The sequence below is a fragment of the Furipterus horrens genome, unplaced genomic scaffold (assembly GCF_987537825.1).
Source record: "Furipterus horrens unplaced genomic scaffold, mFurHor1.1.pri manual_scaffold_7, whole genome shotgun sequence".
Classification (NCBI taxonomy): domain Eukaryota; kingdom Metazoa; phylum Chordata; class Mammalia; order Chiroptera; family Furipteridae; genus Furipterus; species Furipterus horrens.
In genome coordinates, this window is record NW_028327177.1 from 22521801 (window position 1) to 22539508 (window position 17708).

General features: G+C 38.6%; 1 protein-coding gene across 3 annotated transcripts in view; it reads right to left on the reverse strand.

The window, feature by feature from the left end:
- OXR1 (oxidation resistance 1) overlaps positions 1-17708 on the reverse strand; it is a 363374-nt gene that overhangs the window by 162258 nt on the left and 183408 nt on the right. For all 3 annotated transcript variants that reach the window (XM_090283450.1, XM_090283452.1, XM_090283448.1), the window contains exon 3: positions 16535-16731. In XM_090283450.1, coding sequence (XP_090139576.1) covers positions 16535-16731 — 197 coding nt within the window. The remainder of the gene's footprint in view (positions 1-16534; positions 16732-17708) is intronic.

Genomic DNA, 17708 nt, shown 5'->3' on the forward strand with positions numbered 1-17708 from the left:
AGTTTGCCTGTTAACTTTAACTTTGCTTTACTACACTCAAAACATCTATTTTTTAAATGCTATTCACAATTATTCAGTTCGTTAGAACTCTCTGGGGTGATAAAACCAAAACAAAGGACATAATTACTGAAAAAAGATTCCATAAAGGGATTTAATTCTTACAAAAGTTGTTCATTTTAATGCAGAAATACAATCGCATTAAATAAAAATGTTTAGGAGACTATAAACAAAAGGGACAAATCATGATGAATGGTTGGGATTATGAACAGGAAATAAGGAGGTACCACTTCAAACTTGTACATTTGGGAAAAAGAGTCTAGTCTGGTTTTGGAACAACAAAATTTAATGAAGGAATACTACAAGTGGCAGAAAGGAGATGGTATAAGTAATTGAACATAATTTTCTTTTTTGTTTTTTAGGTTGCAGTATGGTTTATTAAGCTGCGCCTTAGTGCAGGTGCTGGGGCTTGCCCATGGTGCTCTTGATGTTCACAGCCCAGACGTTCTGCCAGTTGTTTTTGATCAGTGACACCAGGAAACTGACAGTTAAGTGGATGTTGTGCATGAGCTCATCATCTGTCATCTTCACATGACCAACTGCCACTGCCAGACGCAGCACCTTCTTCATCTGGAACTTAATTGTGGATTTCACTCAATTGACTTTGTCCACCATGAATTACACATATTTTTAAAAACAAACGTTATTTTGAGCTGTATTTAGAGAGCTGTTGTGGCAAAAATCAATGCTCAGAATAATTTTATGTGGCTAGAACACTAATAAAGTGTGTCTCAGTTAAAAATATTAAAATCTATGAATTAGAGGCTTAAAGGATCTTCATGATCATGAAGATACCAAATTCTCTAATTTATCAGATGTGAGAGTTAGACAGCCAGAAAGGTAGGTGACCCAGGTCCAGAGGAAATGGTTAGGAGGAAATGTGGGTATTGTTTCAAAATCACCTGATTTTCAAGTCCCGTCTTTCTACTATTACATAACGATGACGTGTCTGACTCTGTTATCAGCTGAGGGTCTCTAGCCATGTGTCCTATGTACAATACATTCTCCTTATTTCACTCCAATTCAGCCAGGACAAGCAACTTCATCCTTCCATTAGTTCCTACAGGATATCCAATCACAGCCAGAATTTCATGATGTGTAAAAAAGTTTGCTGGAAGTTCAGAAGTCACAGGCGGAAGAGATGTGGAGTGACATCATAAGGCCCTCAGCGGTAACAAAGAAAACTGGTACCTGGGTTAAAGGATGACTGAATAAGTACAGAGCTCTGGAGAGATATAGAGACTTATCTCCCTGCACCTATGTGTTTACATTTTGAAGGAGGCTAAACCCCGGAGCTATTTTATTTTGCAAAGGACTATAAAACTCAGGGACTCCCCCAGAGAAGACTCATTTAGATAAGGGACAGAGGACATCAGGGGTGCTGTCCAGCTCCTGTCTAGATGTCCACTTTTGTAATGTCAGGTTTCCTGCAATACAAACGTCTGTGGGCAGAGCTGATGTCTACCTCCATCACGCTGCCACGAGGGAACTGAGGAAAGGGGAGCCAGTGTGGTTATTGCTATAGATGATAATACGTATGATCCAGAAACCCCACTTTTGCTTTCAGGACAAAATAAGTAAATGTAGATATTAAAAACTTATCAATAATGTATTTTCCCCAAACTAAGACTACTTATTACTGATTAGCTATGATTTCCCTCTACGTTTCTCTCCATTTTCACTCCCCTTCTTTAATAAAATAGCAAATGTTTGTTAAGTATTTACTAGCCAGATAAAGTACTAAGTTTTATTTAAGCTTTTGCTCTTTTTTGTTTTATTTAAAACTCACAAAACCTCTATGAAAAAAGTGCTGAAGTGCTTTTATTCCCATTGAAAAGTCGAAAAAACTGGCCAACAAACTTTGCCAACACAAGGTGTGAATAGCAGTGGTAAAACAGCCAGTAAATTGCTAAATTCTAACATGTCTCTTTCGTCTGTACTGCTCTGCACTGAACTACTGTGCTATCACACTTCACACCCTTAACTCAGAAGCTGCTAACATGTCTGATTTCAATCTTAAGAAAACAATTTTATCTATTAAACCATATGGTAATTTGTATGTATTATAGCATGAAAACAATTGGTACGTGTGTGAGATATAATATCCATATTCTTATTCTGAAAGTTTCTTGTACCGTAGGTATCAGGGATTGGGAGTTAAGCATTTTCCAAAAAAGCACACAAGTATTAATGATCAATCCTTGGTCCAGGATGATAACTTGGGTATATACTTAAAGATATGTTATAAATGTTGCCAAATAAAGAAAGCCTTTAAGCTCTTTAAACTAGCCTTGCTATTCACGAACACTGTCTGAAATCTTGTTACAAATGCAAAACTGTGAGTGAGCCCTAGCCCAGACCTACTGAGTGAGCATTTATACTTTCTATAAGGTTCTCTAATGCACATTAAAAATCAGAAAGCAATTCTTTTTTTTTTTTTTTCAGATTTAATGTGTTTTATTGATTAAAATATTACATTTGTGCCAATTTCCCTTCCCTCTGCTCCCCTCCACCCGGTGGCCCCCCTCCCTCCAGTTGTCCCCCCCTTTTAGATTATGTCCATTAGTTGTGCATACAGTTCCTCCCAACCTCTCTCCGTCTATTCCATTCCCTCCTACCTTGATCCCCAATTCCTATATCATCTCCCTCCCTTTCCCCATTCCCCCTCCCTGTTGACCTCCCCCCAATATGCTTCCCGTACCCACAGTTCCTTTTCCACTCTCGTTGCCTGTTTAGTTTGCCTTTGTTTCATCTCCTTAGCTTCTGTTTTTTAAACCAGTCCCTTTAACATCTCATATAACAGTGGTTTGGATCTAATGAACTCTTTCAGTTTTATTTTGTCCTGGAAACACTTTCTCTGTCCTTCTATTCTGAATGACAATTTCGCTGGATAGAGTATTCGTGGTTGTAGGTTTTGGATTTTCATTACTTTGAATATTTCTTGCCAGTCCCTTCTTGCCTGTAGGGTTTCCCTTGAGAAGTCTGCTGATAGTCTAATTGGGACCCCTTTGTACATAATTCTTTTCTTCTCTCTTGCTGCTTTTAAGATTCTCTCTTTATCTTTAATTTTTGACATTTTGATTATAATGTGTCTTGGAGTGGTTCTCCCTGGGTCCAGTCTCTTGGGAACTCTCCTTGCTTCCTGGACCTGCAAGTCTATTCCCTTCCCCAAGTCTGGGAAGTTCTCCTTTATTATATTTTCACTCAATTTTTCAAGTTCTAGTTCATCTTCCTCATTCTCTGGCAAACCAATGATTCTTATGTTGGGCCTTTTATAGCTGTCCCAGAGGTTTCTGATCCTCTCATTGTTGCTTCCCATTTCCTCTCGCTGCATTGGTTGACTGCTTGTTCCTTCTCCATATTCCAGTTTGTTGAAATGAACTCTGGATTTTTTTTCCTCACCATCTGTCTCGTATGCGGTTTTATTCCTTTTGTTATGAAAGTTTTTCGCTTCTTTCTTATCTTTTTCCTGCTCTTTTGTGAATTCTGTAAGCCACCTGATAACAATGGCCCAGAACTGAGCCTCTGACAGGTTTCTTATCTGTTCATCTGTCAGGTTCTCTATCTGCTGCCTGGTGAGCTGTGTCACCGGGATTTCTATAGTTGTCTGCCTCATTTTGACAGATGCGTTTTGTTTTCTTGGGCCGGCTGTCGGGGGCAGTGCCTGTGTACTTGTAATGACCCAGCGACCGGCGCCGTTTGGCGTCACAAGTCAGCGACCGGCGCCTGTCTGCGACCTATTTCGCAGCCCTGTGGTGCTTTCTTTCTTTGGGGGCGGGGGTCCAAGATGGATTCACACAGTTATTCAGCTAGGAGACCGGGATCCGTCCTCCCGCCCCCCTGGGCCTCACTGTTCAAGGCGATGCGGTGGCCGCTCTCCCCAGCGCTGGGGTCGCGCACTGCCATGGGCTTGACTGCCACCGGGATTTTTCGCCGCCCGCCGCTCCGCAAACAGCTTTGCCCTCTTTAACTCTTACCTGCCCGAATGGCACCGCTGGTTTATAACTTCATATGTTGGGCTTCCGTGTAGTTTTATTTTCTGGAATTTCTAGTTATCCTTTGTTTTGAAGTAGTTGTATTCCTCTCTAGTTGTAGAGGGAGACTTAGCGTGTCCGTCTAAGCCTCCATCTTGGCCCTGGACCTCAGAAAGCAATTCTTTAGAAGAGTTTTAAGGCATTAAACATTTGCCTGCTGAGCCCTGTTGAAGAAAAGTAAAACCTTCTGCCTATTCATGTTGAGTAGCATGAAACTGCCTCCAGACCTGGAGTCATTTGCTGTCAGCTGATCATCCTTAAGTTTTCCACACGTCCTAAAATAATGGAGGGAAAAGCACTCGGACCATGTGATGTGGTGTGACTCTGCATTAGGGAGGCTGTTTAAACAGAATGAATCATAAGTGTGATTTACACAAAGAGAAGAGACCCATGAATACTGAAAAAGATGTTTTGAGAGTCATTGACTTCCCTCTAGATCAGATAAAAACCATTTGCCTTTAATGTCAAAAGTATTCTGATATGATACTTACGTATCAGGCCCAGTCCATCTCATTCCTCTCGACAGGTTATACTCTGGTACACTTAAATCATAGGTGATGGCTGACAAAGGAAACCAAAGAGAAGTGTCTGGTCCTTCTCTTTCTTTTAATAAAGAATATTCCCAACAAACAATAGTCCAGGACCAGATGGCTTTGGAGGTAAATGCTACTAAACATTTAAAGAAGAATAAAGCCTATATTCTCACACTATTCCAAAAAAATTAAAGAGGAAGACAGGCTTACAAATTGATTCTATGAAGCCAGTATTATTGTGATACCAAAACCTGACAAAGACTATGAAAAATTACAGACCAATATCCCTAAAAAACATACATAAATCCTCAACAAAATATTTGAAAACAGAATTCAACAATACATTTAAAAAAGCACACATCATGATCAAATGGAATTTATTGTAGGGGTGCCAAGAATACTTCAATATTGGCAAATCAATGATGTGATATAAGTCACATCAACAAAACCAAAGGGTAATAATTGTACGATCATCTCAACAGATGCAAAAAAAGCATTTGGTAAAATTCAATATTCACTTATGATAAAATTACTCAACAAAATGGATACAGTGGAAACATATCTGAATATAATAAAAACCATATATGACAAACTCATAACTAAAAACATACTAAATGATGAAAAGCTGAAAGCTTTTCCTCTAAAATCAGGAACAAGACAAGAATGCCCATTCTCAGCAGAGTTATTGGAAGTCAGGCATAGCAATCAGACAAGAAGAAATAAAAAGGAGTCCAAATAGGAAAAAAGAAAGTAAAACCACCACTATTTGCAGATGACATGATTACATATATACCTGGGTAGAATGCTTTTCAAAGAAGACATGCAGATGGCTCACAGACACATGAAAAGATGTTCAGCATCACTAGTCATCTGGGAAATGCAAATCAAAACCACAATGAGATATCACCTCACAACTCTCAGGTTGGCTACTGTCAAAAAGATAACAAATAACAGATGTTGGTGAAGACGAAAAGAAAAGGGAACCCTTGTATACTGTTGGTGATATTGTAAATTGTTATAGTCACTATGGAAAACAGTGTAAAGGTTGATTAGAAAATTAAAAACAGAACCACCACATGACCCAGCAATTTCACATCTGTGTATCTATCCAAAGAAAGTGAAAACACTAATTAAAAAAGATAATATGCACCCCTATGTTCACTGCAGCATTATTTACAATAGCCAAGATATGGAAGTATTCAGTGTCCATCGATAGAGAAATGAATAAAGAAGATATATATGCATATAATAGAATATTATTCAGCCCTGAAAAATGAAATCTTGGATGAAGCTAGAGGGTATTATGCCAAATGAAATAATTCTGACAGAGAAGGACAAATACCACATAATTTCACTTCTTTGTGGAATCTAAAAAAAAAAACAAAACAAAACCCAATGAACAAATAAAACAGAAACAAACTCATAGATATATAAACAAACTGATGGAAGCCAGAGGGAAGGAGGTGGGGGAAAGGGTAAAAAAGGTGAAGGGGAACAAATTTACAGTTATAAAATTGATAAGTCATGGGGATGTAACATACAGAATAGGGAATACAGTCAATAATATAACTTTGAATGTTGTCCGATGCTTACCACACTTATGTAGATCACTTTGATAGGTATATAAGAGTTAAATAACTATATTGTACACCTGAAACTAATGTACTTTTGCATATTAACCATATTGAACTAAAAATATTTCCCTGCCCACCTCCAACATGGCTTTATGAACACCTTTATTCTCTAATCCTAAAATGTCAAAGTCCCAGGAAGATAATCTTCTGTTGTATTTTTGGTCATAGCAATGACATAGTTTCATTTCTTTTCTAAATAACTAGTAAAGGCTAAGATGGGAGAAATTTATTGGATTATAGGGCTTGAAGAAACAACCAAGATTGCCGTCCCTTATCATCCTTTCTCAGTTACCTTTGCAGGCTATTGGTGTCATTCTGTTCCTTTTCATTTCTTCTCACTTTACTCCCTCTTCTTAAGAAACTCCTGCATACTTACAGGACAATTTGGACTGATATCTTCCTTCTAAACCAACCTCCTAAGCACCAGAACTGAAGACCCAACTACCTATTTCCATAGGTATCTCAGGTTCAACCGACCCACAATTAAACACAATATTCCATTTCAAAAGCTCTCCCTGGAGTATTTTTCATCTTTGTAAATGGTAACACTATTCTGAAATGTTCAAATTAGAAACTCAACACTTATCCTATAAGTCTCAAACAAATATGAAGTCATTTTATTTATTTATTTGGGTTTTTTAGTTATAATTTTTAAAATATTATTGAATTTATTGGGGTGATATTGGTTAATAAAATTATATAAGTTTCAAGTGCACAACTCCATAATACATCATTTTTATACTGATTTGTGTTCACCACCCAAAATCAAGTTTCCTTCTTTCACCATTTATTCCCCCTTTACCCTCTTCAACCTCACCCCAACCCTCTTTCCCCTCAGTCTGTGTCTATGAGGTGTTTTATTATATATATATATATGTATATATATATATATATGTATATATATGTATATATATGTGTATATATATATATATATATAATCATCATCATCATTATTATTATTATTGCTTAATGGTTTCACCTTTTCCACCCAGCCCCCTACTCTCTATTCCCTCTGGTAAGCACCATACCGTTGTCTGTATCTATGAGTTTGTCTCTATTCATGTTTAGTTGTTCACTCTGTTCATTAGAGTCCACGTATGAGTGAAATCATATGGTACTTGTCTTTCTTTGCCTGGCTTATTTCACTTAGCCTAATGTTCTCCAGGTCCATTCATACTGCAGCACACATAAGAGTTCCTTCCTTTTTACAACTGGTAGTATTCCATTGTGTGAATGTACCACAGCTTTCTAATCTAATCATCTTTTAATAGGCACTTGGGCTGCTTCCAAATATTGACTATGGTAAATAACACTTCATTTTACATAAGGGTCCATATATTCTTTTCAATTAATGTTATGGGTTTCTTATGATATATTCCCAGAAGTGGGATCACTGGATCATAAGGCAGTGGGTGCCTCTTTCTGCTTCTGATGCTCTGGGCTGGGAGCCTAGCTTGGGACTGAGATGCCATGCTTTTCAGGAGGGGAACACTCCTGCAGTTGACATATTCCTCTGGACCTTCAGCCAGTGCCCATGAGAATGGAGCCAGCCCTTTTGGTGGCTCTGCCCTTCCTACCAGTCTTCCATGTGGCTTCTTCTGCAAAGCCTTGGCTAGAGTCTTCAGTGGGTTATTCAGAATAATTTTCTCTATAATTTAGTTGCAATTCCAGTTTGGTCCAGGGAAGAGGTGAGTGTAGCTTCCACCTACTCTGCCACCATCTTGGATCTCTCTCATTAATTTTTCTTAGTAGGTATTTTTACCTACTAAAAAGCTGTTTGTTAAGCTAATTTACCGAACATGATATTTTCCCTATTGTGAAATCATGTTTCCATTACAAATCCACATAGCTTTTTATTTCTGGATAATATTACCACAAAGTATTTTTTATCTCATAGTTTGTTTAGCTGCCCTCCAGGTTTGAATTAGTAAAGTTTTAAATAGCTCACTAAAAGCTTGCTTGCATGTAGATGAGCATGTGATTTGGAGTGAATCTATTGCAAATGGTCACTGAAACATTTATAATTGGGTTCCTCAAAGTAACTAACGGTAGTCAAAGTAGTTTCAAAACCTCTGGCAGAACCAGCAATAGAAGCATTCCCCCCAATTGTGCCTGGCTTGTAACCATCTTTACATTCTTCTCAGTAATCTTTTGGTCATGTGAACGTGGACCACATTCATTAAGAAGCATACTTCCCCAAGGTTTTTTTTTGTTTTTGTTTTTTTAATGTGTGAAGAAAGACCTTCAGTGTGAATTGGGAAGAAAAGCCAAATGAAAAAAAAACCAGGAGATAACGTTTTATTTCTGAGTGTGTGCAAGACCCCAGAAGCTCTTCAAATTCATCCTCTTTTAAAACTGGAAATAATGGGGAAATTTGGACGTATCTCACGATTCAAACTGCCATTACTTTTATCGTTAAGTGCTTAAAATAAAGTAGGTCTTTCAAAAATAATCTTTGCTAAGGCAAAGGGACTAAGAAGCACCAATTGCAGCTACAAAATGCCACGGGGAGGTGAAGCACAGCACAGGGAACCGTCGATAACACTGTAGCCTCTCCGTATGCTGTCACGTGGGAGCTAGACTTGTTGCGGGGATCACTTCGCAAGTTACATAAACGTCTAACCACCAGGCTGTACACTCGAAACAAATATAATACTGAATGTCTACTGTAACTGAAAACAATTGAAGTTAAAACTATCATCTTTTCTTCCCCAAGCCATGGCTCAGGGAAAAGGAACATTCCTACAAGTGCGGAAGTGTGGAAAGGGAAGTCTTGCTCACTGACAGAGCGAAAGGATTTATTTTAACAGGGATTTAGCACATTTCAAACAGGATCATGATTATTTCTCAACCGTGAAACAATGTCCATTTTAATCATTCCACGATTTTAACCAGCCTAGGTTTAATTAGGCTATTTAGAAGTCATTAACAGGTATAATTTATTTTTAATACGCTATAAGGCTCTTACGGTACAACTCAGAGGCCACACAAACATGAGGTGCTCAGGAAAACCTTGGGGTTATTGACATTTTTAATCCACTCATCACAGCTATGATGAAGCTGTGTTTCTTGATTCTGGGTTCATTACTTTTCACAGAGAACAATCCCAGAATTAGGGCAAAAAGACAAAAATAAGGCAAATGTACAAAATATGGTTCTACCTCCTCTAAAATCGGAGTTGGCAAACTTATCTAGTGTGCTACCATCTTTATGGATGTCAAATTAATGTTTTTCCTCCTTCTGAGTATACCTACTGCTGCTTACTAAAGTTTAAAACTGTGCACAGATGTTTAGTAAAAATACATATAATTTCTCTAGAAAAAAAAAAAGAGGTTTCATATTTATTCTAGAGTTGAAAAGAGATTTCTGCCCGTGGGTTTTCCTAGACCTCATGTTTTAAAGTAGGTTTTAAATAGAATAAAAAATATACATAATAAAAACCCAATAAATATTCCCTCCTAAAGACTCATATTCTGAGCCAGGGCTGCTTGTTGCACAAATGAACAAACCATGAAGCTTGAATTCTCAGTATTTTTGAACTCACTGTCTCAACAATAATGACACATGTTTGCACAACGGGCATAAAAAAGACAAGAAACAGTTCTTGCACACGTGCAGCTGCCGTAAAATCTGTGAAAACTCACACCCACTGAGGCAATTCCAGATTTCATGTATAACCAGGAACCCAGCAATGGAATAACTCCCCATACACTTTCTTGTGACCCAGAAAATATAAGGAATCATCAAACTGTCAGAACAAACAGCCATACACAGTCATTTTCCTCAAGAACATAATTTAATTTGAACCCCGAGAGCAGTTTTCCATTTTCGGGTCTGGCTTATAGGCAGCGGACTGGGCGCCTGGATGGTTCTGCTGATTAAACCACATACACCTCCGGCTTTCGCATGAAAAATTTTAGGTTCTGGCTCAGGGGTGACCTAGTTTCCTGCTGTGGAACGTGTAGCCTCCAGCAAGATCAGGTTTTTCCTTCTTTTCCCTCTTCTGTTAACATTATTTTTACTTTAGAATTTGTCTTTTTTCTTATAATTAAAAAGTCTGCCTTCAAAATGAGAGGCACACAAGTTATGTGGTATTTTTTTTAAATGCCTGCTATCCCGCAATTTAAACACAGTTAAATGTGCATTTTGCTTTACTCTTTTTAGAGGTTTCAGAGTAGTTACTACTGTTTTAATTTTGCAAATGGACGCAGAAAAATTCCCAGGGGACCACTAATTCTGTAGGCTCTCTTTTCAATATGTAAGCTGCCTGGGGTTTGTAAGACACATTTGTATCTAACTTGCTTCATTAAGCTTGGGATGCCAAAGGCAATCCATCCTGAAGGCAGGACACTTGGATTTCAGGTTTTACAATTTCATAAACCAGTGAAATTTGAAAAGAATAATTTGGGGACATTTTCCAAGTTAATTTTGTTATTAAAAAGTCAGGAGATTTCAAAAAAACTGTGGTACATTTACACAATGGAATACTACGCAGCAGAAAGAAAGAAGAAATTCCTATTCCTCGCAGACAGCGTGGGTGGACCTGGAGAGTATTCTGCTTAGTGAAATAAGCCCACTGGTGAAAGACAAAGTATATGTTAAAATGCTTTGACATCTCTTCGGGTGGATCAGATTGGGGAAGGTGCGGCCAGGTATGAGGGAAGTCTGAATCCTAGCACTGTTCAAGGCAGAAGGAAAAGCTCACACAAAGCTTACATGGATGAACACATTTTTGTACGTGGAAAAGGGTGAGTTTTACATATCCTCCAAATAAACCCAGAATGCATTCATCCGAATATAACTGGAAATTTCTGTGTAAAGAACATTGAGTGACTTATCCTATATGGTGCTTCATAAAGAGAAGGTGTTAGAAGGAGATTAATATAAATATATTTAAAAATATAGAAAGGTAGAGACTGATGCCTGAGGGCAAACAGGAAATTAAAAGGGGTAAGCAGGCTGTCAGTCCACATGACAAGGCGAGGACCAGAGAGGGGGAGATCTCAACGGAAGGGCAGTCCCGATGTGTTACTGACACCTGCCAGCCAAGGAGCCCGCTTAAGGGACCTGTTTGAAAGCTCTGCTGAGCCAGAAACCTAGCAAGGCTGAGTTCCACCTTTTCTGCCTCTTCCAAGAACTTGGCAGAGAGCATTGAAATAGCATAAGGAATAAAAGGGGACTTTCCTAACTAATTGTTTTACACATGTAAAGATTGCACTATTATTCTCTTATTCACAGCAGGTGTCATTCACAGCATGTGTTCAGTCCTCTCTCTAAAGCCCTGAGGCCACCAAGCTCTTTCTTACACTGAACTCTTCACCGATTCTCCTCTTGCCATCTACTGAAAAGGGCGCATTCACCATCACAACCTCCACCAGCACCCCTTCCCTCCCCACTTCCTCACCCCAACATTTATTTAGCATTTACTATGCGCCTCACACCATACTAAGTGCCAGGATTAATGAAATTAACAACATCAGTCCCTGCTCACAGGAATTGAGACCTGGAGACAGAGGAGCCAATACAAGTTCAGGGGGACAGACAGGCCTGAGGGAGGCCAAAGGAGCTTATAAGCAAGGAGGACAGAGGGTGGTGAGAGAGGACTGAATCCACAGAGCCAGTAAAGAGCCTCTGAGCCTCTTTACATTCGGATGCAATTTCTGCAATTTCTCCATCTTTCCGCATTCCACGGCACTTCGAGTGGGCCTGCCACGACCATGGCTGTCCACACTCGTCTCTGCCATAGATTTAGGGCATCTGTCTAGTATTGCACTCACCGGTGGGTCCATTTTCACCCAGCATCCCCTTCCCCCACCCACAGGGTGACCCCCTTGGACACAAGGTTCTCTGGTTTACTTTTCTCTCTATTCTGAGCAGGCTCTGTCTCCTGTGAGGCATTTGCACTGCAGGCTCTGATCAGGGACTCATCAGCATTTCATGTTTCACTGAGACTCACTGTGGGACATGCATTCTAGCATTGTCCCACTTTCCTAATTGTGGGGGGAAAGTCCTCAGAGTGGAAACAGAGCAGCACCTGTTATTAAGAGTCACAGAAGCTGTACAGAGACATATGAACTCCAGCTCTAGGTTCTCGAAGCAAGGAACCGATATTACGTGGACTGGGACGGGCCTCTCGAGGAGCCGTGAGACGTTTCCGATCCTGTGTATAGTCTTCTTCACGAACTCAGTGCCTCATCTACAATTCTCTGAGAAGTCCCCATGTGCAGTTCTCTGACTTAAAGGTGGCAAATAACAGAGTATTATAAATATCTGAGTCTACTATTCAGTTTTTTTTAAAGTCAAGACTATAGTTTTGAAAGAGTTATTTATTGACATCTACCCTGTAGAGTTGGTCTATTGACTTGATGTTGTATTATTCTAGTTTTAATTAACACATTTTAAAAAATAATAAAATTTTAAGTATCTAAAGGACTTCAAATATCTAGCCCAGTGATTTTTCAGACCGTAAGTTACAACTCGTTAATGCAATGTAGTGAGTTGAGAATGCATTTAAAAAATGAAATAGGATGGAATAAAAATAATCAGAATAGATGGTAAGAGAAACATTTCAAGGCAATTTTGTTTGAGCCGCGCTGGTAGGTGAGTGTGTAGAGCAGGCAAGCAGTGCAAAATGTGTTAGAGCAGAATTCTGAGACAGTCCCAAGATGGACACAGCTGTCTAATCCTCAGGCACATGAATGGCCATCACTTCCATGATTATGTTATGTTGATTTGAAGACAAGGAGACCATCTGGGTGGCCCTGACCTCATCACAAAAACCTCTTAAAGGCAGAGAGCTTCCTTGGCCAGCCCCAGGAGAGAAAGTCAGAGGTTCAAATGAGCAAGATCTGACTCAAGCCACTGGCTTGAAGAGGGAGGAGGCCACGTGACAAGGGAAGAGTGGCCTCTAAAGACTGAGAGTGGCCCCAGCTGACAATCAGAAAGGAAATGGAGATCTCAACTCCACAACAGCACAGAACTGCATGCTGCCAACAAGAAGCAAGAGGCTGGAAGCACATCTTTCCCTCGTTATCCTCAAGAGGGGACCCCAGCCCAGCTGACCCCTTGATGTAGCCTCCTAATACCCTGGGCAGAGGACCTAGCCAGGCACTGCAGAATGCTGGTTTACAAAACTTTCAGCTGATAAGTGAGGGTTGTTTTAAACAGCTAAATGTGTGGTAACTTGTCTCATAGCAATTGGAAACTTACACAGTACTTCACATGGTCAGCCGTGATAATAAGAAAGTAAGAGGGCTAAAAACCTCAGAAAGACACTGTTTTCCTCTAACTCTTTCCCTGTATAGAGGAGAAAAGTAAGGTCAACAAGTAAGGTAAATAACTTGCAAAATTATACAGTCAGTTACAGGAGCAGGGTAGAAAAAGTTCTTTCCTTTGCCAGATAAGTCCTTTAGACTCATATATGAGTCCTGAAGACTCATATATTTCACATAAATAGAGAATATGTTTATTCCTACTTACTGCAAATTAATAAAATTCTATTGTAATTCTTGTAAGACAGGTTATTCTCTTATTAAAAAGTAATGACTATGTTGTGCCCCTTTTTTGCTGCTATATTAGGTTTTTTCTGTTATGAAAAATAATTAAGAAACAGAATCTATTGCCTATACAAGGAGGCTATAATTTCTTTTTCCCAGAGTTCGCTCACAGGAAGTACATCTTAAACATACGTTCACAAAGAATAAAAGCTGTGAGATTAAAAAAAAAAAAAAATTCTAGAGAAGCTACTGAGGCCACTCAGCCACTAAGAGACATTTAAATAATTCCAAATTTTTCTAGTTCTCAATTTTTTTATTTCAAAAATTTTAAACCCCCAGAATCACAGCTTTAATTTAAATATAGTATTTCACTTAAAAATAGTACAGCACCTCATTCCTAAACTTAAATGTAGTACTCTCATTGGCCACAAGAGGGCTCCCAGGAGACATTGAAAAATATCAATTAAAGGAGCATAGTTTTCTTAAATAAAATTATCTGGGAATTGCAGTAAAAATATTAACCCACTATATTGCTTACAGAAACCCCTCTGACTTACCTCTGTAGGTAGCCTTCTGAGGCTAACTCTAAAATGTCACAAGAGGCTAATTTCACTTGCAATGTCTGCTATCTCTGACTCATGTCTCCTTCTTTAATTTCTTTAAGATTCTACCTCTCATCTATAACAATAAAGAGTATAACTCCTACCTCTCAGAGTTGTTTTGAGAGTGAACTGAGATAGAAGAAAGGAGCTTAACTAATTGTGCCAGGTAGACAGAATTACTAGTAATGATCATTTTAGTTGTTATTGTTCATTACCAATAAAGCTTTTCTGAAGCATTATTGAAATAGGTTTGTTTTGTGAAATGATCTCTCATTACAGGTGGTTACATGGTTGCAAATATTTCAGCCTTAAAAATGTTTCCAGATCCAAGTTAGTAGAAGGGTTATATAAATACAGTCAAGTCCACAATTCAGATGTCAATTTTAACATAATAGACATGACATTGACATTGATTATTTGTTAAATTGTTTAAAATCCAATAATAAAAAACTATTGGTAGAGCTATTTAAAATAACTCAGTTATTTCTGCAATCCAAGCTCATCATTGAGGTTTGTATTTCCTAGCACAGCTCTCTATTTTGTGTAGCCAACCTGGTCAGTCTTTTTATTTTCTTATCTTTAGATTGAGTTTGTATGATAAACTATTTTCTGAAGGCAAAATACTGAGTCTTCTTAGGCAGCTAATAAGTCAGAAAGGTAATAGAAAGTTGTGGACATGTTGAAGGGTGGGAGGAGAGGACAGTGAAAAATGGAGAAGCAGTGATATAAACTTTATGGGCTTTCTGAGTTAATTGATTAGTAGAAATCTGCTACTGTGGATTTTAAAAATGGAAATATTCACCTGTCTATACTGTCTTATGTCAACTCTCATTATTTGGCTATTGACATCATTAAAGACATCACGCTCGTTGCCTGTTGAAAAATAAGATTAAACATCTTAATCTGGAAAGAGAAAGCCTGATCATAGCTATAGAATGAGTGGATATATAAAATAATGGAGAGGGAAAATACTAATAGGTACATGGAGGTACCTCTTCAAGTTGAAGGGAAATAATTTAACCCAAAGACACAGGAAAATGGCTTGACAAAATCACACAGAAAATTGGTGTGGGAATCAAGATTAGAAATCTGATCTCCTGATTATTATTTCTAGGTAAGGACAGTAAAATATCTGAAAAAAAAATTAAACATCCCATATTGGGGCTGTTGGGGTGGTGGATACCAAATAAAACATGACCTCTTTGATGTAATGTTGGTAAACTCATTAAGACATGGCTTTTGGATAAGACCAAATCTTTCCAATATGAAATAATACATAAGGCCAAAGCACCCATCCTCTTCCTAGGTAGATTTATCTTTATGTATCATCCTTTACCATACATGATATGTTTAGCAACTTTTGTCTGAAATAGACCCAAGACACTGAAAATCATTTTCGTTACTTACAAAACAAGGATAAAGGCATGATGGACAAATACCAGTACACAAAAGTTGACAATTCAACTTATTTATATTAATTACCTACAACACTCTAATTAGATATTAAAGTTTAAACTTACAGGATATTATTCTACCTGGGGAAAAAAAGTCTAATAGGGTGTCACAAAAAGTACCACATGCTGTGACCACCGACTCGTGGGATAGGCTTGTTTCACATTTATTTCCGCCATAATTCTTTTTCAACCACAAGACCCCGTCCCCAGTCCCTTTCCACAATGGGCTCCAATGCAACTCCATCCCTCAAAATTGCAGCAAGTCCAAAAAAGACCCACACTGCCGCTTGTTCTCTCTCAGAATGCAGTCACTTTCTATTCCCTTAGTGGCTTTGTCAGTTACAGGCTGACATCAACCACTGTCTCAACAACTTGACAGAACAGGGTCAGAGAGATCTGAGGGAAAAAGAAAAAGAACAAAAACTAAGAACGGCACTGGCTGAAGGATGGCGAAAATGAAAATGGTAGTACTTAAACTTAAAAATTGGAAAACCATATATATTATTTACTCCCCTTAAGCCAGATATAGAAGGTCCTCCAGCATGCCCTCTTATTTAATTTCGCTGAGGGTTTTTAGTACTTTTCCATCTCCGTGTTCAGACCATATCAGAAAATGTCCACATAAAGCATCAGAAAAGACATGTGCATGATATGAAGCAGGGACTCACGCATTCACAGTGCTCTCTAGAGAGACGTCATATATGCATGTACTGTGTGGACTCACCTATGGTGTAGAACCTCTTCAGTTCACTCCTTCGGGAAGGATGCTTCGGGGTGTTGGCTGCGTTGTTCTGTTCTTCTTCAATGACGGGTGTCTTGGGCACAGGGGGCTTGCTGGCTTGTGGCATCTGCTTACCTGCCCCGGCCAAAGGGTTCAGCCCTGGAGCAGTAATATCCACCGACTGGGACTTTTTCTTCAACCTACAGGCAAAAAGTACCACATGCTGTGACCACTGATCGTGGGAGAGGCTTGTTTCACATTTATCTCCGCTATAATTCTTTTTCAACCACTGAGTTATGCTTGGCCCTGAAATACAACACGGTTTATTCAGAAATTACAGACCTTCCTGAAAGGATTTTAAATTCTTCAAACAGTTTTGAAAGTAGTTGGGAAAAATAAATCTTCCGCCTAATCACTGTGAATGCTTTCACTAAAATATATTAAAATGTAAGGTGTTAAGGACTTTTGTTTTTCTAATAGCAAACTAAAATGTGATGTCAAATATAGTGCATTTGGCTATTGCTTTTTGTTCAGAAAGGAGTATTTTTTAATGTTATTGTCGAGCACTAGTTAGACATAAATAATTGCAGCCCAGAAAAGGATAATGAAATGATAATCTGGGTAACCGGAGGCTGCCAGTGCTTTGCCATTTATTCTGTAACAGCATCCTAGCTGTGAAAAGAATAAAGTTCATTCACATTGTTTCTCCAGACACTCTCAGTGACAATAAAAGCATTGCTTACTTCTACATTTTAAAGAGCTGACATCAGGCCTAACTTGGAAAGCAGAAAGCCATCCAAAAAACATTTTTTCCACCCATGCATAAGAATATTTCTCTCGGTGTAAAAATCATTGATAAATGATAGGAACTAAATTCAAATACTTCCAGCTACATTGTAACTTGATATTTGTAAGGTAAATGAACCCTAAGCTCAGCCTACTCTTGGCCTTTGGTCGATCTGGAAGCTACTGCTGTGTCAATTTTTCAAGTCTAAGTCCCTAAAGAAAACAAATTCACTGTTTTCATATCAATTATGGTAACCACACCTGAACATTTGTAATTTTCTTAAAGTGTCATGCATCTTCACACCTCTAGGCTTTATTTCTGTTTTCCAGAAACAAACTATATTAACTCCCATTTTCTGCTCTACCCTACTAGACGCAGCTTCAACGTGGC